The 26,944-nt window shown below is 40.9% G+C and overlaps 1 protein-coding gene across 1 annotated transcript in view; it reads right to left on the minus strand.

Moving 5' to 3' along the window:
- Nucleotides 1–26,439, minus strand: part of arhgef28a (Rho guanine nucleotide exchange factor (GEF) 28a) — a 40,999-nt gene extending 14,560 nt beyond the window's left edge. The window contains exons 1-26 of the mRNA XM_008295494.1: nt 26,159–26,439; nt 21,473–21,662; nt 20,343–20,532; nt 19,823–19,889; nt 16,801–16,847; nt 16,524–16,596; nt 13,057–13,172; nt 12,686–12,948; nt 12,427–12,607; nt 12,214–12,325; nt 10,608–10,694; nt 8,603–8,645; nt 6,151–6,274; nt 5,303–5,438; nt 5,167–5,222; nt 5,027–5,087; nt 4,749–4,884; nt 4,532–4,647; nt 2,639–2,779; nt 2,183–2,433; nt 1,282–1,407; nt 1,083–1,200; nt 682–936; nt 480–556; nt 170–348; nt 8–72 (exon numbers count right to left, since the gene is read on the minus strand). Of these exons, the coding sequence (XP_008293716.1) occupies nt 8–72; nt 170–348; nt 480–556; nt 682–936; nt 1,083–1,200; nt 1,282–1,407; nt 2,183–2,433; nt 2,639–2,779; nt 4,532–4,647; nt 4,749–4,884; nt 5,027–5,087; nt 5,167–5,222; nt 5,303–5,438; nt 6,151–6,274; nt 8,603–8,645; nt 10,608–10,694; nt 12,214–12,325; nt 12,427–12,607; nt 12,686–12,948; nt 13,057–13,172; nt 16,524–16,596; nt 16,801–16,847; nt 19,823–19,889; nt 20,343–20,532; nt 21,473–21,662; nt 26,159–26,372 (3,424 nt within the window). The 5' untranslated portion in view covers nt 26,373–26,439. The remainder of the gene's footprint in view (nt 1–7; nt 73–169; nt 349–479; nt 557–681; nt 937–1,082; nt 1,201–1,281; nt 1,408–2,182; nt 2,434–2,638; nt 2,780–4,531; nt 4,648–4,748; nt 4,885–5,026; nt 5,088–5,166; nt 5,223–5,302; nt 5,439–6,150; nt 6,275–8,602; nt 8,646–10,607; nt 10,695–12,213; nt 12,326–12,426; nt 12,608–12,685; nt 12,949–13,056; nt 13,173–16,523; nt 16,597–16,800; nt 16,848–19,822; nt 19,890–20,342; nt 20,533–21,472; nt 21,663–26,158) is intronic.
- Nucleotides 26,440–26,944: the final 505 nt, after the last annotated feature.

The following is a 26,944-nucleotide window of genomic DNA, read 5'->3' on the forward strand; positions in this document are numbered from 1 at the left end:
TGGAAACGAGCCTCAGCAGCTCGCTTCTCCTCCTCAGATTCACTTGTGTATTCCTCTTCTTCCTCCGGACAGCTAAGCAAAGACAAATACAGGTCAGGACAAATGTTTGCACAAGATAAAATCTGACACTGAGCTCTAAATATCCAATAAAATACCGGCGCACACACACCTTTCTACGGCCTCTTCAATGAGCCCCATCCAGGTGATTCGCTCCTCTTTGGATGACGTGTGGACTTCGTACATTTCTGGCCCGGCCGCCGAAGCGCTGATCAAAAACATGCCCCTCTCTTGGTTTGCCACTTCCCGAACTATTAACTTCTGCAGTGCAATGACTGGAGGCTTCTGGTCCTGAAGTGCATTAAAAGTGGGAAAATATATTGTCTTACTTGACGGGATAATGGCTGAGAGGCTGTAACAGCCTGACATGAGTTAGAACAGACGCAGTTTAGAATTTGTATGATTCATTGCTGTATGCGTACCACAGTGGCAAATGTGTATTTCTGGTCTTTTTCTTGCAGGAAGATGAGTGTGTCTGTGAGAAGCAGCGCCAGGACATCTGTCAGGGGATGCAGGAACACTGTTATATCTCCAGCATGGTCATTTATTTGCTTTGTGGTAAAAGATGGTAAAATAGCACATGAACAATATAACAAGACACAGTTTTCAGTGAACCGATGTTACCTTTAAGTCGCCCGGTGGCCGTCTTCCACAGCAGCACGCCCTTGTGTTTGAGTTCTTGTCCCGGTCTCATCATATCTTGCTTGCGGAAGGTGTGTCCGTTCTTCAGCTTGGCCGTGCTGCGATTCTCTATGCGGTTCCACACTTCTAGTAACCTCTGGTGCTGTTCATATTCACTGACCCTCAGGTCAACAGCTGCTATCACCTCTCGAATCTGAACCAGGGCTTTTGAAAGCTCTGCATGCTCCACGGTTTCCTCTGAGGGATGAAAAAATAAGAGGATTGAAAGAGTTCACTTGTAAAGTTTCATTTCTGTGACTCATTATTTTGTGCATTTTTTTTTTTTTTTGCAAACACTTGAGTTTAATGACGATGCAGCCAGCAGGGGGCAGCAGACGACTGACCTTGCGTATACTGTAGGATCCTCTCCAGCAGCACCGGGTACTTAGTAATCCTCTGCGTTACCAGCAAGATGCATGCTGGGATCTCCCTCCGTCGCACCAAAGAATTGCTGCCTTGTTGCTTTAAAAAGAGAGATCAAGAATCATGTTACATTTCTCCAAGCTGAGTGGCCGTGATGCTTCTGACTTTTAGGTTAAATACCTTAATGAAGCTCTGGAATCTCTTGTTATGCTGCTGGAGCTCCTTGAAAAAGCTGACCGCTTCATTATGACGAGTGCAGAATTCTCCGTAGACCTGCTTCATCTTTTCACCGTTCTCCTCCGAAAACTGCACAAAACACAGTTAAAGAATGACATCAGTCCTCGAATCCAGTCACCCCAAGAACCACAAGAAATCTCTGGGTGCTTCTTCACTGCAACATAAAGTCCTGCATCTCTATGCAAGCAGCACATCCATGGATAGAAGTAGAGAGAATTCAAAAATGTATTTTGTGTAGTATAGTAAAGTTAGAATGCCAGAAATCATAAAACAAATGAAAAACAAAGGCTGAATTTGATTTTTAATTTTTTTTATTTTACCCATTTTTCAAGTGCAAACAGGTGTTTGTAATTCTGCTTTAAAAAGTGGTGGCTCTATGCTACAGATATTTTACAACGTGCATTTTCTAATTTGTTTCCTTACTTGTCTTGTAGCTACTCTGTGATTACAAAGCCTGCAGGTCAGCTGAGTAGTCCGTTAAAGTTTGTTGCAGCTGAGTCAGTAAAGGCTTCAAAGTTGCACAGACAAGCGCAGAATTATTATTTTTTTTGTAGATTTGCATGCAATTGGTTTAGTTTTGGAGAATATCTAAATAAGACGCCTAGAATGAAGGGATTCTTATCAAATATCATGATTTTAAGATAAGACTTGGTTGAATTTTCAGAAGAAAGGGTATTTCAAAGAGGAAAGAGGGTTGATTCTTTCTGTTTCTACAGTTTCTGGCTCTGATAAATTATTTAATTTTAGTGATGGTTTAAGGACAACATGCTTTTCAGACCCAGCAGCAGGTTTTAGGGTTCAGGGGGTTAATTACACCCGAGACAAAGGGAGACGACCGGCTAACCTGTTGAAGCAACAAGTCTCCTATTCGCTGGATGAGGTAGTTCCTGTGTCCCTGGGGCTGCGCTGAGTTGTGCCGCCGTTCCTTCATGGCGGCGAAGAAGGCGTGGTGGAAGAGGAGCAGCTGGTCCAGACAGGGGAAGACCCGCTCCACAGCCTCAGTGTCCAGCTGCACCTCTTCTTTCATACCTCGCCGGAAAACCTCGGCCATGATGTGTAGAGTCTGCAGGTGGTGAAGCTCAGTCTGCATCAGCTCTGCATCACAGGTTCGACACGTAGACAGTAAATGAGTGTGAGTCACATAAAAAACATGCGCTAAATTCAGCCAAAAAAGCCATTACTCAATAGCAGCAATTAAAGAATTCTATGTGGTTACAGCAGTTTTAAATATGAGATACTGCCAGTTGCAGAAAATGACACATTCCAGTGGTCGTCTTTCACAACACTGACATCTGCTCACCATAGACAACATCCTGCCTCTTGACAGCTCGTTTGTCCTGCTTCTTGCAGAACTTGTGCTCCACCGTCAAACTCCACGACTCAGCCTGGTAATCTACAGAATCAGTTGAGATGTCACTGTGGATATACGAGTCCACAGAGTCTACGGAGAGAAAGATGCACAAAATTACATTAAATCAAACTGTGTTCATAGCATATTCTCTGTAAAGAGGCAGCACTTTCTACTTTCACCCCTTTAAATTTACTGCTTCTTCCCTGGGGCAAATTATATAAAGAAAATAATTATTTCAATACTGGTCACAAATGAAAACAAGCTTTACAAGAACATATACCACAGTTTGTGAGTAATTTATAGTATTCACAATTGCTCTAGCAATACTAAAACACAAATACAATGCTATTTAAGCCACATACTACCAACTGTAAATTCATGAATCTAACAGCACTTACTTTTAAAAAGCCACCCATGCTTACAAACTTCTAAAACTATCAGCAGTCTGTTTATTTACAGATTGCTGAGGGTGTGTTCTTCCACCTGTGTGGATTGTCTTGTATCTGCAAGTCTTTTCTCGGTCTCTGATCTAAATGTTGCATTCAAGTGCAGGTGGAAAACTCAGACCTTTGTTTTTTTTCCACCTCATGCTTGTGGAATGTCAAGGTAGGAAATGCATTGTTTCCAAAAACTTCCAACAGATCATTCTCCTTTTAATCAGACCTGACCTTTAAGCAAGTATTTTCAGATTGGAATATTCCAGTGTCGTGTGTGTGTGTGTTGTTTTTTGGGGGGGTTTTTTAACACCACGATTTACTCACAGATTGTCATAAAAATTCGAAAATGTTGCTTTTGTATAGATCATGAAACACTCATTTGTTACAACTATAAGTCCAGTTTCTCTCATTACAATTTTATATTTTAACAAGTCTCCTTGTATTTAATATTATAATGTGAACAAAAATGGGTTAATATATATACATGTTCTTTATTTCAATTTCATAACTCATATGATCACATTCACAGTTTTGCCTGCTGTTTACCCCTTGTTTTCCAGCTGCATCCAAATAGTTTATGGGTGAGTTAATAAAGTAAGATAAACTGGTAGAATGGTTTTTACAACGTTAATGAATAAGGTGTATAAACACTTGTGATTGTGAATGTGTTGAGAGATTCAGATCAATTCAGGTGGTATAAAAGTGACTGTTTCAGGGTTTCACCTTTGAAAAACTGCATCACTAGGCATTCTCAGTCCACATATGGTATGCATCTGATTGGTGCTGCTATTAATATTGTAGAAGTTATTTTTTTTTATAGTTTTCCTATAAATGTCCTCCAGTGTTTGGCCTAATAGTGACACAATTGGCTCCTCTGTGCAATTTTGGTGGAATACTTCTTCATGTCTGCCCAGAATATACTTAAATCACCAAAATATGTGGGTAGGTTTCCCAGTTTGTATACTACAGTTTCTCCAACATTTATGTGATTTGTGGCCCAAATTTTACCACTATTTCTGGTATCTAAAAAAACCCCAGACAATTACTTTCCATTTGAGGTCACTCGGTGTATTTGAGTTAGTTACTAGTTGTACAAAATTAGGCGCAATTTTGAAATAACTTTTTAAAAACTGATCAGCTTTCCAACTATGTCCTGTTTTGCAACCTGCAGCACTTAGAGGAAGTCTGATGCCTACTCAGCAGCTTGTTTGCATTTCCTATTCATTTTTTTCTTTTCTTTCCATGATTAGACACATTTCTCCAAAGATGATGTTGTAAACTGCCCCAATCAGCATATTCTCACTGCAGGAAACATGGTACGGTGTGGGTGCCTGAGGAAGTAAAATCCCTTTAAAAAATCAAGTCTGTTCATATACCCAAACCACAAGTCTTATTCATGTCATACCCTCTCCAAAGGATGAGTCGGTGGAGGTGGAGGACACCAGCGTGGACAGGAGCTCTTCTGATTGGCTGGTCGGCTTCGGAGCATCAGACTCTGTCTCTGAACTCTCACTGAGCCGACTGTATCATAGAGAAAACATGGAAAGACATTGTTACCCCAGTAAATTTAATGATACCGTCACATCATGTAACTAACTGATACATTCTGATAGCTTAGTGACCTGTCACTGTTGGGGACACTTCCAGAGAGAGAGCCCGGCTGTGTCACGGCGTCTTTCCTCTCCTTAGGGGTCATGACAGGTAGAGAGGTAGAAATGGGGATGACGGACTGAGGAGAACTATCTCTCACTGTGAAGTCTGAGGGGAAAAACAAAGAGCATTAACCTACGTGACAATAAACATCCCCGGTGTTACCACAGCGAAGCGAAAACAAACAGGAAATCTGTACAACATGATAAAAATCATTCGGTGACCGTTGACCTGCGTCTTGTAAACTCACTCTGTGGGAGGGATGCTGTTCTGTTCTTCACCATGGTCACGGCATATTTATCCTGAAGTTTCTAAGTAATACAAATGAGAGTGTCTGTTAGAGCACGTAAACAACAGACATGAGGAAAGGCTCCAGCGGACAAGACTCACCTTTAAACATGGGGGCAGCGATTCCTTACAGCCCTTATGAACAATGGCGGTGCAACCTGGGGAAGAAAGACACATTTTACAAGTTTTATTGCAAGAACTATGAATGCAAACTCCTTCAAAATGAACTTTTACTCACTGGAGCAATGCAGGAGGTCTTTTCCAGAGGCTGCTTTGTCACACACCACACACATTGTGGGGCCTAAACAGGAGCCTGTCGCAAAGCGGTGTCCATTCAGCTGCCTGTCCTTTGCTTCTCTGTCCTTCCCTTTCCCCTTTGAAAACCATGCCAGAGACATAGGCATTAAAAAAAGGCTACATACACTGAGACAAAACGTGATTGACAACTAGTTCTATGGACTTAATATAGGTCTCTATAAACCCGTATAAAAATCTTGGTAAAGTTTCTATTTGCAGAGTAAACTCTCCCGCATGTGAGCAGATAAATGAGCCTGAGAGGAATCCCCGCCTTTTTCCAAACCGTAAGAAAGACCACTGACACGGAAATGGAGCGAAGCGTAAACAACAGATGCAAGTCGGGGAGGGTTTCCAGTCTCTGTGCTGACTCAACAACAGGGGATTAATCATTAAAAGGAAAGAGGCTGGACACCATGTTTGGTCTGTCACTCCGACCTTGAGTTATTCCCAGAAACATTTCCTGGTTGTGTCTCCCAGAAGGCAGAAAGAGAGAGTCACGCATTTCATACCTGAGTCTAGACCCGGGGAATCTCAACCTTACAGATGTGTTTTAATATCCAATACCACAAATACTTTGTAAATACAGGAATGAAAAGCTAAAATCAAAGCCACCAGTACTCTACATGCACCACCACACCAGCAACCAGAGCACATATTTGGAAATGTTCCACACACTTTAAATCTGCAAAGCTGGCTTTAGTTTAGCCAGCTATTCCTTACATTTTAGTTTTGGTTTTTGATTAGTGTAACAGCTAAGGAGTGGACAGTTTTTATTTGCTTTGAGTTTACCTTGGTCTTGTTGCGTGTACTGGACATCCTGCTCTTGAGAAAACTGAAGGTGCGAATGACTTTGTACTTTTCCGACTCTGCCTTAGTTGGGATGTTGTATTTATCCAACTCCTCCTCTTCGATTCTGCAGGAATTTTAAAGAGATCAGTGCAATTCGATACCTTGGATTTTTTTGTTCTGCTCATTAACTTGATTCTCGGTTTGCAGACATGCATTAGTCACAGCATCCTAATTTTTCTTCTTGCTGAGTTAACAAGACAACAAAAACAAGCATGGCAGGCGTGTGGCTCCATACCACATGAACAGCTGTAGACGCTTTAAGTACACAAACATGAGTGATTCATGACGTACGTTGTAGTTAGTTCAAAATGCAACATGCTCATCCAGAAGTATGATTTCATCTGATGTTGCATAGCATGTTGTTTCTGGTCAAATGAATGTTAAAGAAGGCAAGTTAAATGTAAATCTGATCACAAAAAGTCTGAGTTAGTCTCTAAAATGCAGCTGTGGAACATGAAGACCAGACTGTGAAAATATTTCTATAGCAAGTAAAAGTCCTGCTTTCAAAACTGTACTTAAGTAAAAGCAAATTCTACTTTAGGTAACCAAACTGCTGCAGTAAAATGGTCCTTGTTGATGTTTTATTGTAATTTATGGTGCTTTTGGGTTAGTATTACTGCTGCATTAATGTTTATGTTGCATTTTACTGCTGTAGATGTTTCACGTTGAGCTAATTTTCGCTACTTTGCACACCGTTACATCATTTAATCTACAGCAATGCATCACATTCTGTAAGATCAACATATGTTTGTAGTATTACTGTCCTGGGAGCTTATCACAAGTTCAGAAAACAATTTATCTAGAAACAGCATAATTTCTCAACCTATACAAGAGCACTTCATCCTTTAGTAGATAGATAAAATAAATATTCAAAATTGCCACATCTGGTTTTCAATGGACAGAAAATGTATGAAAAACTGTAATCTGAAGAGTAACTAAAGTTGTAAATCGAATACAGTGGAGTAAAAGGTACACATCCTCTCAGATGTAGTGGAGGACAAGTGTGAAGTTGTATAACTTGGAAATACTTAAGTATATCAAATGCCTGACTAAATGCACTTAGTTACATTCCAGCACTGCTAAAGTGAGACAAAAAAACCTGTGTTCCTTCTCTGCTATTCTTTGCTGTGAAATCAAATGAAAATTAGTAGAACTGTTAGAGCCTAAAAAACATGCAAAATGACAAAGACTTTTGTTGCACATTGTTAAAAGACAAAAACAAGTTGACGACGGCTCTGCTGTTAGAGGAGAGGTGGTTTGTTGTCAGGAGGTGAACGTGCTGTAAGTCTGGTTTAAGGTTAGTTGGTTTGTACTGGATGGTTAAGGAAGCTAGATGGAGGTCAGTCCCCCCCCGACATACTCTTTGAGAAACTCAGACAGGGTGAGGTGATGGAGGGACTCTGCCAGCTCCATGCTGCCCTCGTCATCGGCAGACTGGGCTCGCTGACGGAACTTAATCTCCCTGTAAAGAACAGCGCACACACATGGACACGCACTAATGTTTTCGTGCTGATGAGAAGCCACAAAGGTCAAGGAGACAAAGTGAACGTAAAGATGCAAGTCTGCTTGTTCACTTCACATACAACTAAACAAACACCAAGCACTCAGCTCAGTCAATTGGATATAATAAGAAAAACTGCTTGGTGTTACGGTCTTTTAGCCCAGAGTGTTTCTGGCTTCTTCCACTAGGGGGAACCACTGGGATGTGACAGTTCAATTAGGGAATATATATCTGTGATAAAAGTGGCTTAGAAATACAGTGTGGCTTCATCTCTAATGAACGGAACAGAAAGCGAAAACAACACACTCGCCACTTCTCTTAGAGCCAGACAGAACCTGTGTGAAATTTCAACAACGGCACTTTTTTTCATCTACAACACGCACAGTTTTAACATCCAACCGTGATGAGGCTGAAAATGAGCTACACAGTGGCACAAATCACACAGTAAACCACTGATGAAAGACGGAGCAAAAGCCCGCTGCAAAGCTCAAAACAATAAAGTGGAAGAGGATCAGGGTCATATTGATATCTGTACGTCACTACCTCTGTTGTCCCTAGAAAAAAAAAAAGCAAGGATCAAAACACCAGTAACACCAATAAAAACAGCCCTGCATCACAAGGACTCGTAAAAAAAAAAAAAAAACACAGCAAACTTCACAGAGTGACCGCCGTCACCCAGCAACCTGATCGTCATGGTTACCCACATATGTTTCCTTTGGGGCTGGCGATCACATATTCAACGAAACGTACTGTGATTATAATTAAGAGCAAATGGCTGAATCATTTAGCAGGAGGAAATACCGGAATTCAAATGATACAAAAAAAAAGACATCTGGAATAAAATTCAATCCGAATGAGAGCCGAGTAAATCAAATATAAAGTATAAAATACCTTTTCTCGTGTGGCTGATCTGATATACTGGTGGCTCTTTGCTCTGCGAACATAAAGAGCAGAAAGAAGTAGTTAAAGTAATGGTTCAAAAGCAACAGGAAAAGCACGTAAACATGCATAAACATCAAAGTACGACACCTTCTGAGATCAGGACAGGCAGCAGAAAGTGAAAAAGACAAAATTTGCAGGCTTCGTTCTTAATTTGAGACAGTTTCAGAGAGAATATGAAAAAGGCTGTCAGGTTTCATTTACATGCCAGAGGAGCTGTTTGCTGTCTGAATACAAACACAATTGATATGCAAAGTGACACAGATGATGCTCGGCTACTTGATCAGAACAGGACGACACACACAGGAAGCACAGACAGACATGAAACGCTGACCCACCGCAGACTCCTCGCATGTCTCACCAGCCTGTAAAAGCAGTTATTTTCCATTTCATTGCTTCAAATCTGAAGTCTTGTTGCGTTCCCACTGCCAGTCAGATTACAATAAACTGAGTCATGATTCAGAAAGCCATTCACAAGGTTCGTCAAGGCTATTACTGCTTTGCGATTCTCATTTAGTTCTCACTTCAAGAGTTTCAATTCTTCTTTCTAGTTCCCAATAATTTCTAATTTTGGTTCAGCTTTTGATGGTTTGTATACGGCACAACCTACAGTATTCTCACTTTCTCACACGTAGTTTGTGCCCGTCGATAGAGTTGAACAAATGCACACAAACTTGAAAGGAAGCCGGCATTTATGATATTAATTATCGTTTTCGTTGTTTAGGATCTTGTTCCTTTTGCAGCAGCTCGGCAAAACACCTGAATTCACATAAGGTCTGGCTATTATAGTATAAGAAAAACTGACAAATGGATCTTACATCAAAGAAAAAAAGCCAGTTTTCCCATTTTTTAATATTTATGCACAGTGGAAAAATACAAACAAATTAAGAGCCTGTTCTATTGCTTTTGGTTTAAAACAGGAATATAAAAAGTGATTATACCAAACCAAGAACGAGTTGTTTCAGTTGGGGTACTGAAATAGAATCAATTTTTCAAAAGAAAATGAGAAAACAAGCCCATTTTCTGTTTTTCTTTTTCACATTTGTCCCATTTCCCCCGTGTTCACTAACACTAAAAACCATACATAACAAAGTGGAACCACGGCTTACTTCATGGTTTGGAGAAATTCCATTTTTATTGTTTTTGTTTTTAAACAAGTAATAAAACAGTGAAAACTATCCCACTTCCTGATTTTTTATTTTAAACCAACAAAACTGGGAGTTTTCTTTCTTCTAAACGTCCATTAGCACTAAAAATCAAAAGTGACAAAGTGGAAACCACAGTTTGTTTTCGGTTTGGTATAATCCCATTTTTGATTTTTCCACTTTGAACCGGCCTGTTGTTCTTGTTCTTGGTATTTGACAGAAACACAGATGGTACGACAGTAACCACACCATGAGCCTCGGTGCTAACAGCTGCTTATTTACACATCCAGCAGAACATTCGCACTTATTTACAATGTGTTTCCAGCTACTCGATTAACATAAGTACGTTATTCAGCCTCACTTTAGATCTGTTGTCATCCCCTAAATGCTCCCTCATGTTCACCAGTTCGCTGCAAACTTAGTGTGTGGTGCTGGTCAGGTAGCACACAGTCTGTTTATCAAAGCCTTTTTCTGTGGCAAAAGCTGCCTGTGAGCGAAAATTAAGCCGATGAAAGAGGCGAGAGTGAACCACAACATCAAAGTGGCCGGCGGCAACACCAAAACAATGAGCCCAAATGTGCTATAAAGCTCCAAAGTGCTGACGGGAACTGCGGCTTGGTGCGTCTCCATCACTATGAGCAACAAGTTTTCATCTTACGTATAATCATGCACTGATTTTTGAACATTTGAATCAGTTTACAGTAACAACCTTGACTCCCTCCAGCACACACAGACACATGGACAGAGACGGCGGTGGCGGCGCTGAGCTGGGCCTCAGCACAGTGTGGTGGCTGCAGGCGTCCAGTACTTACTACCAGGGTGGAGCAGAGACAGAGATTTAGACAGAGAGAGGGCCTGAAGGAGAGATCGGCTGTGGCTGACACTGTGGAGGACGGCATCTACGGGGCACAGTGGACAGAGGGCTGCTCACACATCAGCTACACAGGCTGCAAACTACCCCCACGTACAGTCGACTCCAAGCTCACAGCTGTTAGGTGGCTGTTTAACTGCTGTTTCATTACTGCCAATTTAAGCATGAAAAATGACATAAATGAAAATTAGAAAATACAATTTTGAAGAAAAAGGCTAAAGGGATACTTCATATTTTTGGAAAATGTGCTTACTTGCTTTCCTAGTTGATCCCAATCTCATGCCTATCCTTTAATGCCGAACCCCAAGTCATTTGTGGGCATTTTTGGACCCTGAGCCATTTTTCCTCACTGTGGGTTAAATTTTCACCACAATATAAAGTCCTATGTCTCTACAGAAGCAGCACAACCATGGCTAGAAGTAAAGAGAACTCAAAAATGTCTTCTTTGTTGTATGGCACAGTTACAATGCCATAAAAAACGAAAAGAAAAAAAAGAAGTGAATAAACACAGCCTGCAGTTCAACCAAGTAGCGCCATAAAGTCAGAGCTGAACATCGAGGAGCAAAGAATTATTTTTTTCTTTACAGTCTTGTTAGCTGTTGTTGCAAATTATTTATTTTGACAAACTTTTAAATGACACATGTCTATAGAATAAACCAAGTTTGATGCAATGTTAGGATTTGAAGCTTTGATGTAGCTGATTTTCCAGAAGGAACGGCACGCCACAGATTATTAGTTCAAAGATGGTTCAAATCCTAAAAATCTGATGATTCTCTCCATTTTTTTCTGCTTTTGACTGATAAATGGTGTTATTGGGTTGTTTTTAAAAAAAAAAAAAAAAAGATAATATGCTTTTTAAACCTGCTGGCAGGGTTTGGGGTTCAGAGGGTTAATATGAAGCTCGAGACAGCAGTCAGTTAGCATAGGTTAGCATTAAGACAGCTAACAGCTAGCCTGACCCTGTCTACAGTGGACTAAACAAATGTAATAAATGTTATTATCTTTAACAAAATAAAATTGCAGAGATAATTCAATTCTCCCCAGTCAAAGGTTTAACAGTGTAACTACGATGTCAAACTTACATCACTGATTTCTGTAATTTGATTTCCGCATAGTGAAAGTCAGCTAATAAATGTGAAAGTGGCTTGCCATAGTTGTGTGCCAGGGTACATCTTGATTAGTTTTGGAGAACACGCTGTACTGACAGGAATCCAGGAAAACCTGTTCCTGGCCATAAAAGTGTCCATCACAGTTGTGCACAGATATAACATACTAATTTGTGAGCGTCATGGCAGGAGTAGGAGGATTTGATTTCAGCACATTTGGATAGTTCCCTTAATGTCAAACTACAGCTTTAAGGAACATGTACTTGGAGTTGACTGTACATTGTTAGTGTTGATCTATTAGATTAAAATTAGCAGGACATAAAATCAGCTCCAACATTGTTATGCAACCCCGTTAGTGAAAGACAAAACTGGTGACGTTAGTTGGAACCATTGTTAGTTATGTGTTAGACTGAGTTTCTAACTACATGTGACGGTACAAACCAGGGCTGATGTCTGAGGTGCGGCTGTCCCGAGCAAGACGAGCTGGACGCAAGCTGATTTTGGAGGACGAGTAGGAATAGGAGCGCAATCGAATCCCCTGGTCACCCAGTTCCTACAAGAGAAAGAAATAATAAAGAGCATAAACACAAGGCTTTAAACAATGTTTCTCGTAACATAAGGGGGAGAGGAAGTATTCTAAAAAGAAGATTTTACATTTGAGATGGGTTCACATGCCGAGGCAGACTGGCTGCGAGTGCAAGTAAGATCAGGAGAGGGACGAAAGATTTCCCTTTTGTCTTCGCTTTTCTCAACGTCTGATGACAGCGGGGACAGAAGACACTTTGGCTCGGTGCGGTCTTCTTCGCTGTCTACTTCCAGAGCCACCAGACTGGGACTGGAGTGATAAATGACCAGTTAGTTTTACACACAGTCACACTGGTACATCTGAGAGACTCAATACAATAAGCAATACCTGAGGTCGCAGGTGTCCATCGGCGGACTGTCCCTCTGATCGATCAGCTCAGAGGAGGCGGGACGGGTGAGCCTGGTGAGGGCCTGGATGACGGGGGAGAGCGGGGGAGAGCCGGTCACAGAGGGAGAGTAGTCTTCTGAATACGGTGGAGGAGTGTCGGTGGCCAGAAGTAGATCCTCTGAGTCCACCGTGTCCCATAAACCACCATCCGTCCCTGTGCTGTCACTTGTCACTCCGCTGACACCGTATTTACCATCATCGCCCTGAGGTGACAATAAACGACAGAAGAAGATGAAATTAAGCAATAAATCGAACCAGTAAAAGAGCAAAGGCGATGATTCTAGATTCAAAGAGACAAGATGATGTCCGACCTGGGTCTGCTGTGTGATGCTCTGATCGCTGCTGTTGTTCATGGAGAGAGGAGGGTCTGCAGCCGGCTGGGTGAACTGGCTCTGGCCCCCACTGGACTGCATCGGATGCTCATTTACTGTGATAAACACAAAGTACAATCTCAGAATAGCTTCACCGTGGTTTATAATAATTCAAACAGACTGCTTCTCCTTGTCTCCATCCCACTACATTTTCCTAGTTAAGACCAACTCTTACATTCTTGTTTTTCTGCTGCTGAATGATTTACAGTCACAGTGCAGAACGAGAAGCCACTTTTGATTACCATAATTCATCCCAACATCAGCCAGACACTTAAATGTCTGGTAAGGAGAGCAGCTTTCAGAGTAGAATAATCAGACAGCTTATCCAGACAACAGATTTCAAAATATACACATCTAAAAAACATATCAAGATAACTTCACAGGGATGTGCCAGGAAATTGAAAACAGATTACCAAACATGTCATAATACGGACTGTTGAGTCATATTTACACCGCCTCTTCTGCCTTCTCTCCAGCTTTATTTTGGTAATTTGGGATAATTTTTCACCATAGTCCATTCATCTTTCATGGCTTAAATGTCGAGGCTTAGAGTGAAGAAAGGAAAATGTGATGAGATACTGCATACCTACTCCTGTCTGACCTTTTAAAGGACTGTTTTCATAGAAACTTCCACATATCATGCTTACAGCGGGCTGTCTGTTTTCTGGGAAAAAGCGGATTATTGACTTGTATTGAGTCATGCTCTCTTTCATGTGCTACATCTGCTCAGTGTTTGTGTACATTGTATTTATAGGCAAGACTCACATGAAGGCATCACGGTGACGCTGGGCGGTGGGTGTGTCTTTTAGGGGCTGTTTGATTATCAGCGGTGGGTTTATGGGATTCCAGTTCTCTGTATTGTTTTTTTTTTGTTGTTGTTTTTTAAGCAATTCTTTAAAGTGCTTTTTTCAGGGCTTATAATGATAATCAGTATAATCATGTGGACTGATAAACCATACTTTGGATGGAAAATTAGGAATAAAAATTCCAACACAAAACGTCCTTGAATTGCCTGGATATTTATAATTTACATATTTTTACCCTCAGAACTACAAAACCAACCATCAGGTTGGAAGGGCATGTTATCAATAATAATAATAATAATAATAGATCAAACTCTGTAAAAATAATAATAAATAAATAATAATAATAATAATAATAATAATAATAGCACCTCTTTACACAACTGTAAAGTTATTTCTGCCTCAGTGGTTGCCAACAGTACCACAAATATGCAGATGCATAAAATAATAATAGAAATAAACTTTTTTTATGATTAATGGCATTGTAACGTCAGAATGCTGCACAAAAGACATGTTTGAAGTCTCTACGTCTACCAGTGGTTGTGCTGTTTCCACAGAGGTGCAGAACTTTACATCACAAAAATGCAAAAAATTGTGAAAAATGAGCCCACAGCGAATGAGTAAAAACGTGACAGGAGCATCGAAACGCCCAGAAACGTAGAGTTCAGAGGGGTTAATTAAAAGAGAACTTTTGGATATTAATCCTTTAGTGGTGAATGTCTTTTACTCGTAGCATGTAACCGAACAGACAGAGAACGACGATTCCATCAGAGCCCAATAATCAGCTGAACCCCATTTTAAAGTAACAACAGCTGACAAATGCATTGAAAGTTCCCTCTGAAATGCCTCAAACCAACACAAAGTATAATAAAGTCAGACTAACTCAGAAATGGGCCCAAACTACAGAGCGTGACTAAAGTAAATGTGTACAGTACATGGACACAATTATTTGTGCCTCTGCTGCATATCTACAGGAGTGGTGGACGGTTTTTCTTCTATAACAATGTGGAAAATTGCCTCCCTTGCCTCCCCTTCCCACCCAGGCTTTGATGTCTGGACCAGCCATGGCTGCACTAATGTGAGGGAAATCCTGGGCATCACAGAGGCATTTCCTCTTTGCTGCTCTCACACAGCGAAGACATTAACACGGAGCTCAAACATACACAACTGACTGCTTATATCCATTCACGGCTTTTATCTTGTTTTCTCTATACGTCTCTGCCTTCCTGCTTTGCTCAAATTAAACTGTATACACAGACATAAAAAAATCCCCCCATGCATTTGATTTAAAGGATGGTGACAGATTGAAGCAGCACCAGTCTCGGCTGGCGGACTTATCGTCACACTAGTGAGCTCCAACAACCACCGACTGCAGCTGAGCTATGTCCATGAAACCAGAGAAACCAGTACGATCATTTCAGCAGATTTGGAAAAAACAATAACTCTGGATGACAATTTTGCACCACAGTGGCCTCGAGGCGCTGTCATCACAACAAATATGCGTTCGGTTCCCCAGCCAGTTTGATAGCTTGAGCAATACAGAAGAAATCTGCAGTCTGCTTTAGTGGCAAACCCTGGGATCAATGGCCATGTGGTTTCACTCAGCACGACTTCACAAAGACACATTATCATACACACACTTCACTTTATGGATACAACGTTTACAGGCTCCACTCGGTGCCACCGGAGTCTCTCCAGAGTTTACAACAAACTCCCCATTCTTCCACGACAACACACAGGAAATTAGCATTCACAGTAACCATGGCAACACCTGAAACATGTGCGCATCCTCCTTAAAGTTTTTTTTTTTTTTTTACTATCCAGCGAGTGTTTGCACTTGCTAAGCTTAAACACTCCCACAATCTTGTGTGCATGTGGCGTGTTTTAAAAGGAACCCAAGGTTAATGCATGTGTCTCGTCTAAAATGTCAGCTTTTGTAAGCGCAGGACATTTTAGCTTGTTAACATTCCACCTCTTTGCTTCAAGTACACAGATCCACTGTCCGACCCAGGGAGAGCCACCGGGGGAGGGGATGGCAGCGCGACAAGCCAGAGGGGGGCATCTCCCAGCTCAGACAGCGTTTGAGTGGGACAAGGCTGACCCCATTCCTGTCTTTGTCCCGGTGACAGGGCAGATTCCTGGACTGAGTCAGTGTGGAGGCTCTGCCCACTATCGGCGCTGCCCAACGACAGACTCAGGGAGGATAATATATCCATTTAATGAAAGAAAACAGCCACTGCACCTCAGACAGACAGAGCAACCCTGACTGTGAGGCAGCAGCTGTATTGATTTCCAATAATGTGATTCAAAACAGAGCTTTCTGTGTATTCATTGTGCCTGAACCTCAAGAGGAACGATTGCAGTCAGGGCTTCTAAACCAGCTTATTATGTGTTGTTCCCACACCCTGCTGTACAGTGCAGCCACAAATATGTTGTTGTGTTTTTTTATGGATTACCCATTCATCATTTAAACCAGATGCCACAGTATTATTGCCATAATATTAAAATGGATATAGTGTTTTGGTCTGGATAAGTACAAACCATTGTGTAGAAAAGAGAAGAGAAGAGAAGAGAAGAGAAGAGAAGAGAAGAGAAGAGAATTACCAGATAATGATGATGGGTACTCTTCTTCATCTTCGTCGTCATCCAAAGACAGAACAAGCTGTTCCTCAAAAACCTTTAAACAAACCAGACAAAAAACACACACAATGCAGACATGCCTCTTAGGAAAATCGAGCATGTTTACTTGACAACAACACAGACACACGCACTGTTGCATGCAAAATCCAGGAACGAAGTCAAGTAGCAAAATCCATAAACATTTACAGCACGCAACACTCTCTGTACCGCAGACACCACATAGGTCTGGATGTATACTCACATTGTCCACCAGAACATGCTCCTCCACGTGGAGCTCCTTGCTGACGCCTGTGCGAAAGAAAAATACTTCACTAAAAGTTGATGCACGACACGCTAACACTCTCCTCCTCCTCCAAAGGAGAGTCATGTGGACGGCACCACATCAGGTTCTCTGGATGCAGCTCTGCTATCCAGGAACGGAAAACCAACCAATGAGATGTTGTGCTCGTCCAAACCAGCGGGTCCAGTGAAAAAGCACACGCTGCCCACTGCGAGGCTGTTATTTCGAGTGGATTAATGGACGGCTGCGACAGGGTTAAGGTCAATACTGAGGTACACTTCCTGTTTGCCTTTATGAGTCGATAGTGCCATCTGCCATCTCTATGGTTACCATAAGGGTGGCGACGGGCTAATTGAGACAGAGAGACAGACTAAAAAATTAGCAGCAGGATCTGAAAAGATCTTTCTCTGTGTGTGGTTGCATGCCAGTCTGAGCATGTCACTCCAGGAAAAAAAATAAAATCTGCTCCTTAAGTTTTCTCTCAAAAGAAGAACAAACACACATGTAGGAAAGAGTGCGCCTTTTATGGTGTCTGTTGAAAGTGTTTTTCTAGTCTCTTTAGGTTGCAAGTGATGGATGTCTGACCATACCAGTGTTTGCTCAAGTGAATCTGTGGTTGCTCATTTTCCACTGCTCCACAGTGAAGTCTCTGGACTCGCATACCGCCACACAATGACAACACACATGAGCTGTTTGTGCATGCACGGACCAGTACGATGGCAGTGCTGAGGCTGCGGCTAATGATTATTTGTATGATTGCAAAATCCTTTGATTATTATGTTCGACAAATTAAATAATTATTTAGTCTCCAGTGTCAGAAAATACTGTCCTGAAAAACATATTCCCAGAGCACGAGGTGAAGTCTTTAAACTGCTCGTTGAGTCTGAGAAAACAATCCAAAGTCAAAATAAATTCAGACCTCAGTGCAACAGAGCAGCAAACTGATTCACAAATTAATAAAGAGATAACTGTTTAATCTTGTTTATTTATTAGTTAATATTCTGTCAGTCAGCAACTTTGTCAGCAGTATTTACTACATAATCTTTAGTTCTGAAGTCACTGTGTGTGTGTCTGTGTTCATTTACATGTGCGTCTGGTTTTGTTTTTCACAGCTCGTGTTACACAGCTGGAGCATCCATGTGACAGGTACCATGTGGCACTTTAGTGACAAACACAGATGATGCACGTGTCTGGACTGAGCTCATCCATCTCTTATGTAATAGTATCATGGATAAACAGACACTTGATTACAACTGATCACAAATATTTACTTAAAACGTATTTAAATGTGTCCTGTGTCAGGTATGTTTGTCATTATCAGTCATTTTAGTCTGACTGTTTTGATGAAGCACTGCACTTTTTCACCAACAAACCTCATTTTCAAATGTCTCTGATTAGGTCTAAAGAGAATAAATGGCTGTTGGGAACATGAATTCAATACTCCAATACTACATACTAGACAAACTTTCATTCAAAAAGTCACCTTACCTCAGTATATCTAACATGTCTCCACTGACCTGGCTAAGGAATTAAGTGAAGATTGATAGAAGGACTTTCTGAAACTATTTATACCTCGTCTCTGTGTGTTCAACATGGCCTGATATATTTGAAGTTGATCTCAAGAGCCCACCTCACCAACACAAGACTGGCAGACATAGCAGCATATACTAAGGCAGGCCCCCATTGCCTTCCATGTAAAAAAACAACCTGCAGACTATACACATATGTTTTGGCCTGGTCCCAAAATCTCTGCATTCCAGACAACTGTTTTTGACGCCTACACAAAATGTTTTTTTAAAAACACTTTCTCTCCCAACCTTTTGTGTGCCATATTTGGAGTTTTGCCAGAACCCTGTCCCTTGAGGCGAAGCTCAAGAAGCCATAGCCTTCACATCTTTAATTGCTACAAGGATAATCTTGCTCTGTTTGTCTGTTTCCACCAAGCTTCAGTCGCTTGTTAAGAAACACTCTGTATTTCCTAAAGGTCCCATATGATGAAAATCAATTTTTATAGTGTTTCGTGTTTTAATACACCACTGCCATTACTTTAGCCCCGATAAAACTAAACAGCTTTACAGGTCGGTCAGGATTTTGTTCAGTTGGAAAGCAGGAACTGAGGAACCAGTACTCATCCAGCTCAAACTTTGTAGAATCCTGCCTTCTACCTGCACACTGCTTCATAGTGAACCAATCAACAGCTACCTCATAGTCCACCAGGTTTGTTTACTGCCCAGAGCTGCTTCTGCCAACCATAAAATCTCTCAGTCGCAAGTATAGTTCACCAATTGTTCTGCTACTGGCTGCAAGAGCGAACACAACAGCATTCGTACACTCCCAGCATCTGAGGGACTAAAGATCCTGTGGATTACTTCTACGATTGATGGCAATGTCATCACGACAACAGGAAAATCCTTAGTGTTAGCACGCTGGGCAGGTAACGCTACAATTAGCTTTCATTGTATACCCACAGGTCAACGCTTTGTGTCTTGTAAAGCTTAGGGGCAATTACAGGTGGTGGAAACTCTAAGAGTAAGTATTGGATTACAGTGTTTTCATGCAACACGTTGTGCTTCAGTGCAAGATAAGCTCAGCCAGTGTTTACATCCGTTTGCTTCTCTTCTGCTCTCTGTGCTCACATAAACGGCATTGTATTACAGCCAAAGTCCCAATAAAGCTGCTATCATTTACATATTTTTTGTTTCTCTTGTCAGACAACGGAGCAAGTAGGAAACAGTGAATGAAACACTGCCCATTAAGAGCAAATGTGAACCAGCCGTCATCTGGTTCCACATGCAGAGTTAACAACTCTTGTACTCTTGGAATTTGTAGTGAACAGATACAACCAGATTCAAAATGAGATGGGAAAAATTCCAAATAGTAGTTGAATAGTGTGTGTTAATCCATATTTGTGCATATCTGCTGACACTTTGTGATGTAAAAAACCTATGAAGGACTTGTTAAAGAAAAAAATAGATCACCTTACCTTTATCACTCAGAAGGCCTTCATCTTCTCGCTTGTCTACCTCAGTATCAGCTCTGAGCACATTGATCTTGAACAAAAACATGTTTGAATTTGTTAAAAGTGTCACATTAAAAATGATACAAAGAAACATGAGATGACAGTCGTATGCAATCACCGACCAACAATATAGTGTAAATAATAGGATGAAACATTTCAAATAATCATGCAAGGTCATGCTAACACCACTAAAACCTGACCTGTCTTTCATCTTCACGTCACCCCCTCATGTCCTGTGATTTACTAACTGCATTTGCTGCAGCAGTATGTTGCCTGTTACCTGCTCAATTCCTAACAAACTGTAGAAGAGTGCGAGAGTACAAGGCTTTGTGTTTATACAAGTCCAAACAACACCCATGTAAAAGACCTGATATTACAAAATCATGACGAGAACATTCAGTAGCCATGTCTGTCCTATGTCCAACTATAGATGTGGTCACAGCAATGGTTTTAAATCAAGGTGTTCCCTGTGCTTTGATCTCACCAGCTTGAGGACACTGTGGTCTCCTAGTCTTTCTCGCAGGACCATGATGCTGTCCTCAGGGAAGCCACCAGGAGTCTGGAGCAGAGTGAGGGTCAGGGAGTCCGTCCCAGGACAAAACCTTAGCACGGAGGAGCTGTCGGACCAAACACAGCGCACACCGGGAACAGGGCCGACTCCAGCACCTGGAGGACTGGTGAGGAAAGACAGGAGCAAAGGTGAAAAGAGCATAAAGGAGCCTCCGCTGTGAATCAACCTTATCAAAAGTCATCATTAGTCATCATGTGCTACTGTTGGTATATCATTTGTATGCTTTGTTTCCACAAACATGTTCTCAAGCTCTATTTGTGCAGCTTTATCACTGCAGCAGGAAAAACCAAAAGGTTGATCCAGCATCACACAGATGTTTTACGTTCGATGCTTGAGCACACTGTGTACATTTCAGCCCGTGTTAGGCTATTCTACTTGCAGCTAATGTTACCTTCAAATGGCAGCTGTCACATTTTGAAATACGACCTTTTTCCACACCTGGAGCAACTTTACTGTGCAGTCTATAAACACTGGCTTTTCTTTTGCTGCTTGAGTGGATTTCAGTTGCTGCCTATAAGCAAACAAGGATTTAGCTGTGAGTCTAATGTTTTTCTTTTACTGGTTGAGTAGCATGTTTAAATCTGTTTTTTTTTTTTACCAATGGAAAATACCGGATTAACTTGTGAGAAAGGGTTCTGATCAGTTCATAAGATTAAAATGTTTAATGTTTGCATGTGTGGTCATGTGCAGAATTTACTGCGTGGAGAATACAAATAGTGGCCTTTTTATTTTTAATAATAATATTTAAGCCATGGCCAACAGGATGTTGGGCCTTGTGTTGTTTCTGGTAGATTATTTATATAATGAGCAACTAATGTGCATCAGTTTTACTTGCAGTAAAACTAAAAGGCTCCAGAAAGCCTTTAAACTCCATAAACAGTATCAGAAATTCCCTTTAATCTGGCTCCAGGAAGCAGTTTTGTCAAAGTATCTGAAGGAGAACGGATTACTTTATGAATGCCCCTACGTATTACAGAAATCCTCTCTCCAATAAGAGCTCACCGTGTTTTAGGATTGGACAACAGATAAAATCAAAGACTTACGCTGCCAGCACCCTAAACATGTCATGCTGTCCGTCCTTCTGGGCCAGCTGGAGCGGTGTGTCTCCGTCCTCGTTGGGTAAAGTCAACGTCCTTTGGCCTCTCGGTTGGTGAGTTAAGAAACGTGCGAGGTGGACCAAACCCAAACGCACTGCAAGGTGAAGGAGGGTTTCTTTGGGATGGGGTTCAGCAGCTAAAGAGAAACAAACAATGAAGAAAGAGGGAATTAGATGCATTAAGGCTGCAACTACCCATTATTTCCATTGTTGATTATTTTTTTCTATTAATCAATCAGTTGTTTAGGTTACAAAATCCAAGACAGTGCCCTATAAAATCTGTTTTTATTAACTCTCTGAACCCTAAGCAGCTTTAGAGCATCACATTTTTAGTCTGTGGGCCCATTTTTCACTGCAATATAAAGTCCTGTACCTCTTTGGACAGCACAACCATGGCTAGAAATAAAGAAAACTCAAAAATGTCTTCTGTGCAGTATGACCGTTATTTTGCCACAAATCATTAAAAAAAATTTTTTAAAGTTGAATTTCTTTGATTATTTAATATTAATTGATAAAAACGTGGACTCAACATGTATGATATTTTGTCAAGTGACTACAGATGTTACCAGTACTGGGAAAACATGGTGAGTCCACGTACTATAAACGTTTTATGATTTACATTTTTGATTTGTTTCCATACTTGAGTCTCCTATTTGCTTTGTGTAAACACAGCCTGCACAGAACTTTTAGTCACTACTGGATTCACAGTTTTTACTTTTAACAGAATGTGGCCAAAGCAACTGATTAATTTTTGCCAAACTATTAAATGAGACATGTAGTATAGAAAAAGGGTTTCGGATGAAATTTTAGAATTTTAAACGAAGATTTGGTAAAGTTTCCCAACAGAACGCCGTGTCACAAATGAGAAGTTCAAAGACCGTCAACAAGTTAAAAATCCAATTATTCATTTATGTTAAAACTGTTCCAGACAAATGGTGTAATTTGGCGTTTTTTAAAAAAAGAAATAAATAAAAAATAACATTCCTTTTAAACCCACTGGCAGGTTTTAGAATAAAGATGGCAAAAAAAATTGTTAAACCACTTAATCGATTGTTAAAATAGTTGACAAATAACAGAATAAATGTTGCAAACATACAAAAACATACAGAAAGCTGTGTGTTGCCTAAAAATAATGAAATGTTAAACTAGTGTACATTAAGTTTTAACATTAGATATTAGTTTATTGATAAGTAATAAGAAATTGCAGGTCAGAACTTCCAAAACAAGGTTGAGGTAGAAAACTGCCACTGTTACACAGTTTGTCCAGACTGAACTGACAAAATTAGGTTTTCAACTGTAAATAAACTGTAAAATAACTTGTTTAGTGCGTCTTCTCTATCAAAATTGCCCTTTATGCAATATGTTAATGTAAAAAAAATAATTTCACTTGATTTATTGTTGGGCTGCAAGGTGACTCGGTGGTTAGCACCGTTGCCTTGCAGAAAGAGAGTCGCCAGTTCGCATCCTGGTGAGGACACCCGGGATCTTTCTGCGTGGAGTTTGAATGTTCTCCCCGTGCAGCGTGGGTTCTCTCCAGTTCTCTGACTTCCTCCCGTACAGTCCAAAAACATGTTGAGGTTAATTGGTGATTCTAAATTGTCCGTAGGTGTGAATGTGAGTGTGCTTGGTTGTCTGTCTCTGTCCCCTGCCTTCACCCTGAGTCAGCTGGGATAGACTCCAGCTCCCCACGACCCCAGTGAGGATTAAGCGGTGTATAGATAATGGACGGATGGATGATTTATTGTTACTGAAAAACTCCCAACTATCAATATCAGCTCCGGCCTTCTATATTACACTTTGGCTATGTAAACCTTCAACCTCCCAATGTGCAGATGTTCAAATCAGCGACTGTGTATTCATGGAATGTGTGGCATGTTCACACTGTGCAGATGAAGGAATGGCTGACTCTGAGTTATGTAAAGTTTGCAGAATATCAACAGTATTACGATGTAGAAGAACTGGATGTTTCACTGTTCAAACACCTGCTGCCTCTGAAACAGTTGCTGCCAACTGCCCCGTGTTCACCGAAGTATAAACAGTAAGAATGAGGGCACTTATACTGAGATTCTGAATGATTCTTTAACATCAGGTTTAAATGCTGCAGCAGCACATCGCAGCAACAGCTTCCTGCTGATCACTGCTCAGCAAAAAGCTTCCATTTACATCCTGCTTGTTTTATTAGTTAAGGAAGAAAGCTTATTTAAAAAAGAACAAGAGGTGCTTTATGTTTGAGTTTTCCCCTGAAGTGTGAGTTAAGTAAATGTGAAGGTTGCCAGGGTGCTATCTTCTGAATCCAGAAACAATGTGAAGAAGAATTCAGGCCCTACTTTCTTCTTTCCCTCCAGTTTCTAGCTGCAGCCCTGAGATGAACTGAATTGCCCCCTCACCTCTACAATGGTGCCATTAATTGTGACCCAGTTTCGACAAACTAAATGGGAGCAAATACTGAACATACTCTTCATGCAAAGTTCAACGAACAAGAATGTCATTGTCAGGTCGTTGTTATTGCAAATACTGCTCTGGCTGGTTAGAGGCCGACACCTACTTTGCATTTGTACAATCCCAGTGTTTTGCATGAACATTTGCTTTTTCATACACTGGCTGCTGTCTAATGAGAGGACACACACACAAGGACTGTATGTGGCCTTCAGCAGGACATGTGTATTCGTTGGCTCCAGTCTGTCTGTGGTGTCATTTCCTTTTTCTGGCCACGCTGAATACAAACAGTCTGCAACTCCAAAGAGGCAAAGAAGTCTCTGTAGCAACTATCAGCTTAGTTTACTATCCTATATTCGGATATGCAATCTTTTATTCTTGTGTTCAGTTAAAACTGGTAATACATTTAAGGGTTTTAACCTTTCTTTCCTCATAACAAGGAAAGTTCACTGCTTTAAAACAATAAAGCATAATAATGATTACATCTGAGGCCAGAAATAACCCACACAGCGGTGGTGGAAAGGAGTGGGAGTGTGGTGCAGAGGAGGATTGTGGGAGTTGATTTAGTAGACAAAGAGGTCTGTGCAAGACAACTCTAATCTGACCCAAGAGGAATAATGGGAGTAATTGCACCGTCTTTGGAGCACAGCAGCCTCCATCGGGCTGACTGGCTGGTCCTGGGGGTCATGTGATGAAAGAGTTGGGCTGGTCAGTCAGACTACGCTGAGTTCAAAAGTGTTCAACACTACAGCAATGACATTAACTTAAAGAACTACAAAAAAACAACCAACTTATTTTCTTATGTATTTTGTGACTGTCCTCTATTTTTGTCAGGTATACACTGGGCAGTATTGACTGTAGGCCACATCTAAGGCCACTTTAACATTTAATAGCTTGACTGGATATGTACTGCAGATATCTGTAATTCAGTTCCTCCTATAATAAAGAACATTTCAGATATCCACAATGTCATTCTTCCAAGGACTAATGACATCACTTGTACCATTCATATGTATTAGGTTTCTCATTACAGATATCTACAATTCAACTGCAGCTAGTATGAATTGCAGATATCTGCAGCTGAATCATGTGACTCATGACAGGTATCCTCAGTCATAACTGTAGTTCAATATATCCATTTTTTTCTTGAATTTAATTTGATAGTGAATGTTGTGTTTTTATGCATGTGGATGAACCTTTAATAGAGATGCCTTAGCTTTGCAGGTAAGCAGTGGTACAGACTTTAAATAATGCTGGTAACATTCATAATGTGGAGACGGCATCACATTTCTTTGTTACAACTATGATGTCACTACTGGTCAGTTTTTAAGCCGAGTTATTTGGTTTGAATCACCCACATCTATGTTTTGTTTTGTTTTTATAAATCAGCAGAAACAGACTTGTTCTTCCTGGATAATCTACAGACATCAGTATCATCAGTTTTGAGTTTGGATATCTCAGTAATAGCATAAAATTTGGCAAATAGAACCATGTGGTTAAAGCCAAGTATGAAAAATTAAGAAAAATGCTGCTCAGAAAAATTAAGGGAGCACTTAATCATCACAATATAACATCAATTTAACTAAACTTCTGGGGTATTGATCTGTTTAGTAAGGAAGTAATTGTGAATCCTCCCCTCAGTGGGTTAATCATTTTGTTTTCCACTGTTCAATCACTGATATACGTTGTGTAATTTATTGAGAACAAAATGACGTAACAATGAAGTGTTCCCCTTAATTTTTTGAGCACTGTATGTCTGTTTTGTATTTCAACGTTGGGTAAACAAACTCTTGAGAAAAGTCTCTGTACAGAACCGTGAGAACAGCAGCAATCTGCTGAGCAAAGGGGGAATCTCTGACATCTGACCTCTGTGGATGAACCAGGAAGTAGGAGAAGACAAACTGGGATATGACAGCTGTGACCAGTTAAGATTTCCTGGATTTAACGTTACACATCCTTAACTCTTCTGAGAGAATCCAACTATCCACACAGACACTGACCTCCTGAATATGCTTCTTTTTGTTTTAAATTCTGATGGGTTTGGTTTTTGAAGCTTTGATGAATCATTTCACACATTATGCACACACGTTTGTGTTTTAGGGATGTGACAAAGCATCAGTGACAGGCAGGCGGCTGCTGAAGTGTGTCAAAATGCATCCTAGTTCATGACTTATGCCCCCACTTCCCATTTTATTACCTTCTCTAGGCTGACTATCAGGGGTTTTCCACTGCTCAGGGTAATCCATGTTAGCCAGAGCCTGTGTGATCTTCTCATCCAGCAGCCTCAGACCACCTTCATCGCCTGAATTTCGTCCGAGCTGCACCTCCTTCTCATTGTGGCCCGACTGTCCAGTGCAGAGCTCCTCATCAGCTGCCTGCACCCACATAGCAAACCTCTCCAGGACTTCCATGTAGCTCTGGGGGCCAAGCTGGTCCCTGTTTGCACTTAAGTACTCTGCTGCTTCCTGGGCGATGTCCCTAAGGTATTCAAGAGATGCTTCACTCTCACATGGCCCCACTTGGTCTTGTATGCAAATGTAACATGTGACAGAGACACGCTCCACGAGGTCATGGCCTGTGGGGAAAAAAAAAACATGAAATATCTCAATGACAGGCAAAAAGTGTGAATGATACTGAGTTGACTGAGAGACTTACCTGGAACAGTGAAGCAAAGAGTCAGGCCGTCATCGCCTCTTTTTGCTGTTGTCACATGTGTAAGTCTGGAGCCTTGCACAACAACATAAAACTCTGCACTTTCAGGAGCTCTGGCTTGTAATCTCGCATGGGCCTCCACTTGTCCCTGAGATGAGAGAAATGAAATCTGTTCACAATGTAATCCAAAACATATGATTTATGGCGGAACTGAGGCATCGTCTATCACTCACATTTTTCAGTACACCGATGCTGTTACAGCTGAGCAAACACCTTTTGCTTAAGGAAGAGGAAATGGGTGATTTCTCGTCAAACTGCGGTAACTTTAGTT

Source organism: Stegastes partitus, unplaced genomic scaffold (genome assembly GCF_000690725.1).
Source record: "Stegastes partitus isolate 25-593 unplaced genomic scaffold, Stegastes_partitus-1.0.2 Scaffold1052, whole genome shotgun sequence".
Lineage (NCBI taxonomy): Eukaryota > Metazoa > Chordata > Actinopteri > Pomacentridae > Stegastes > Stegastes partitus.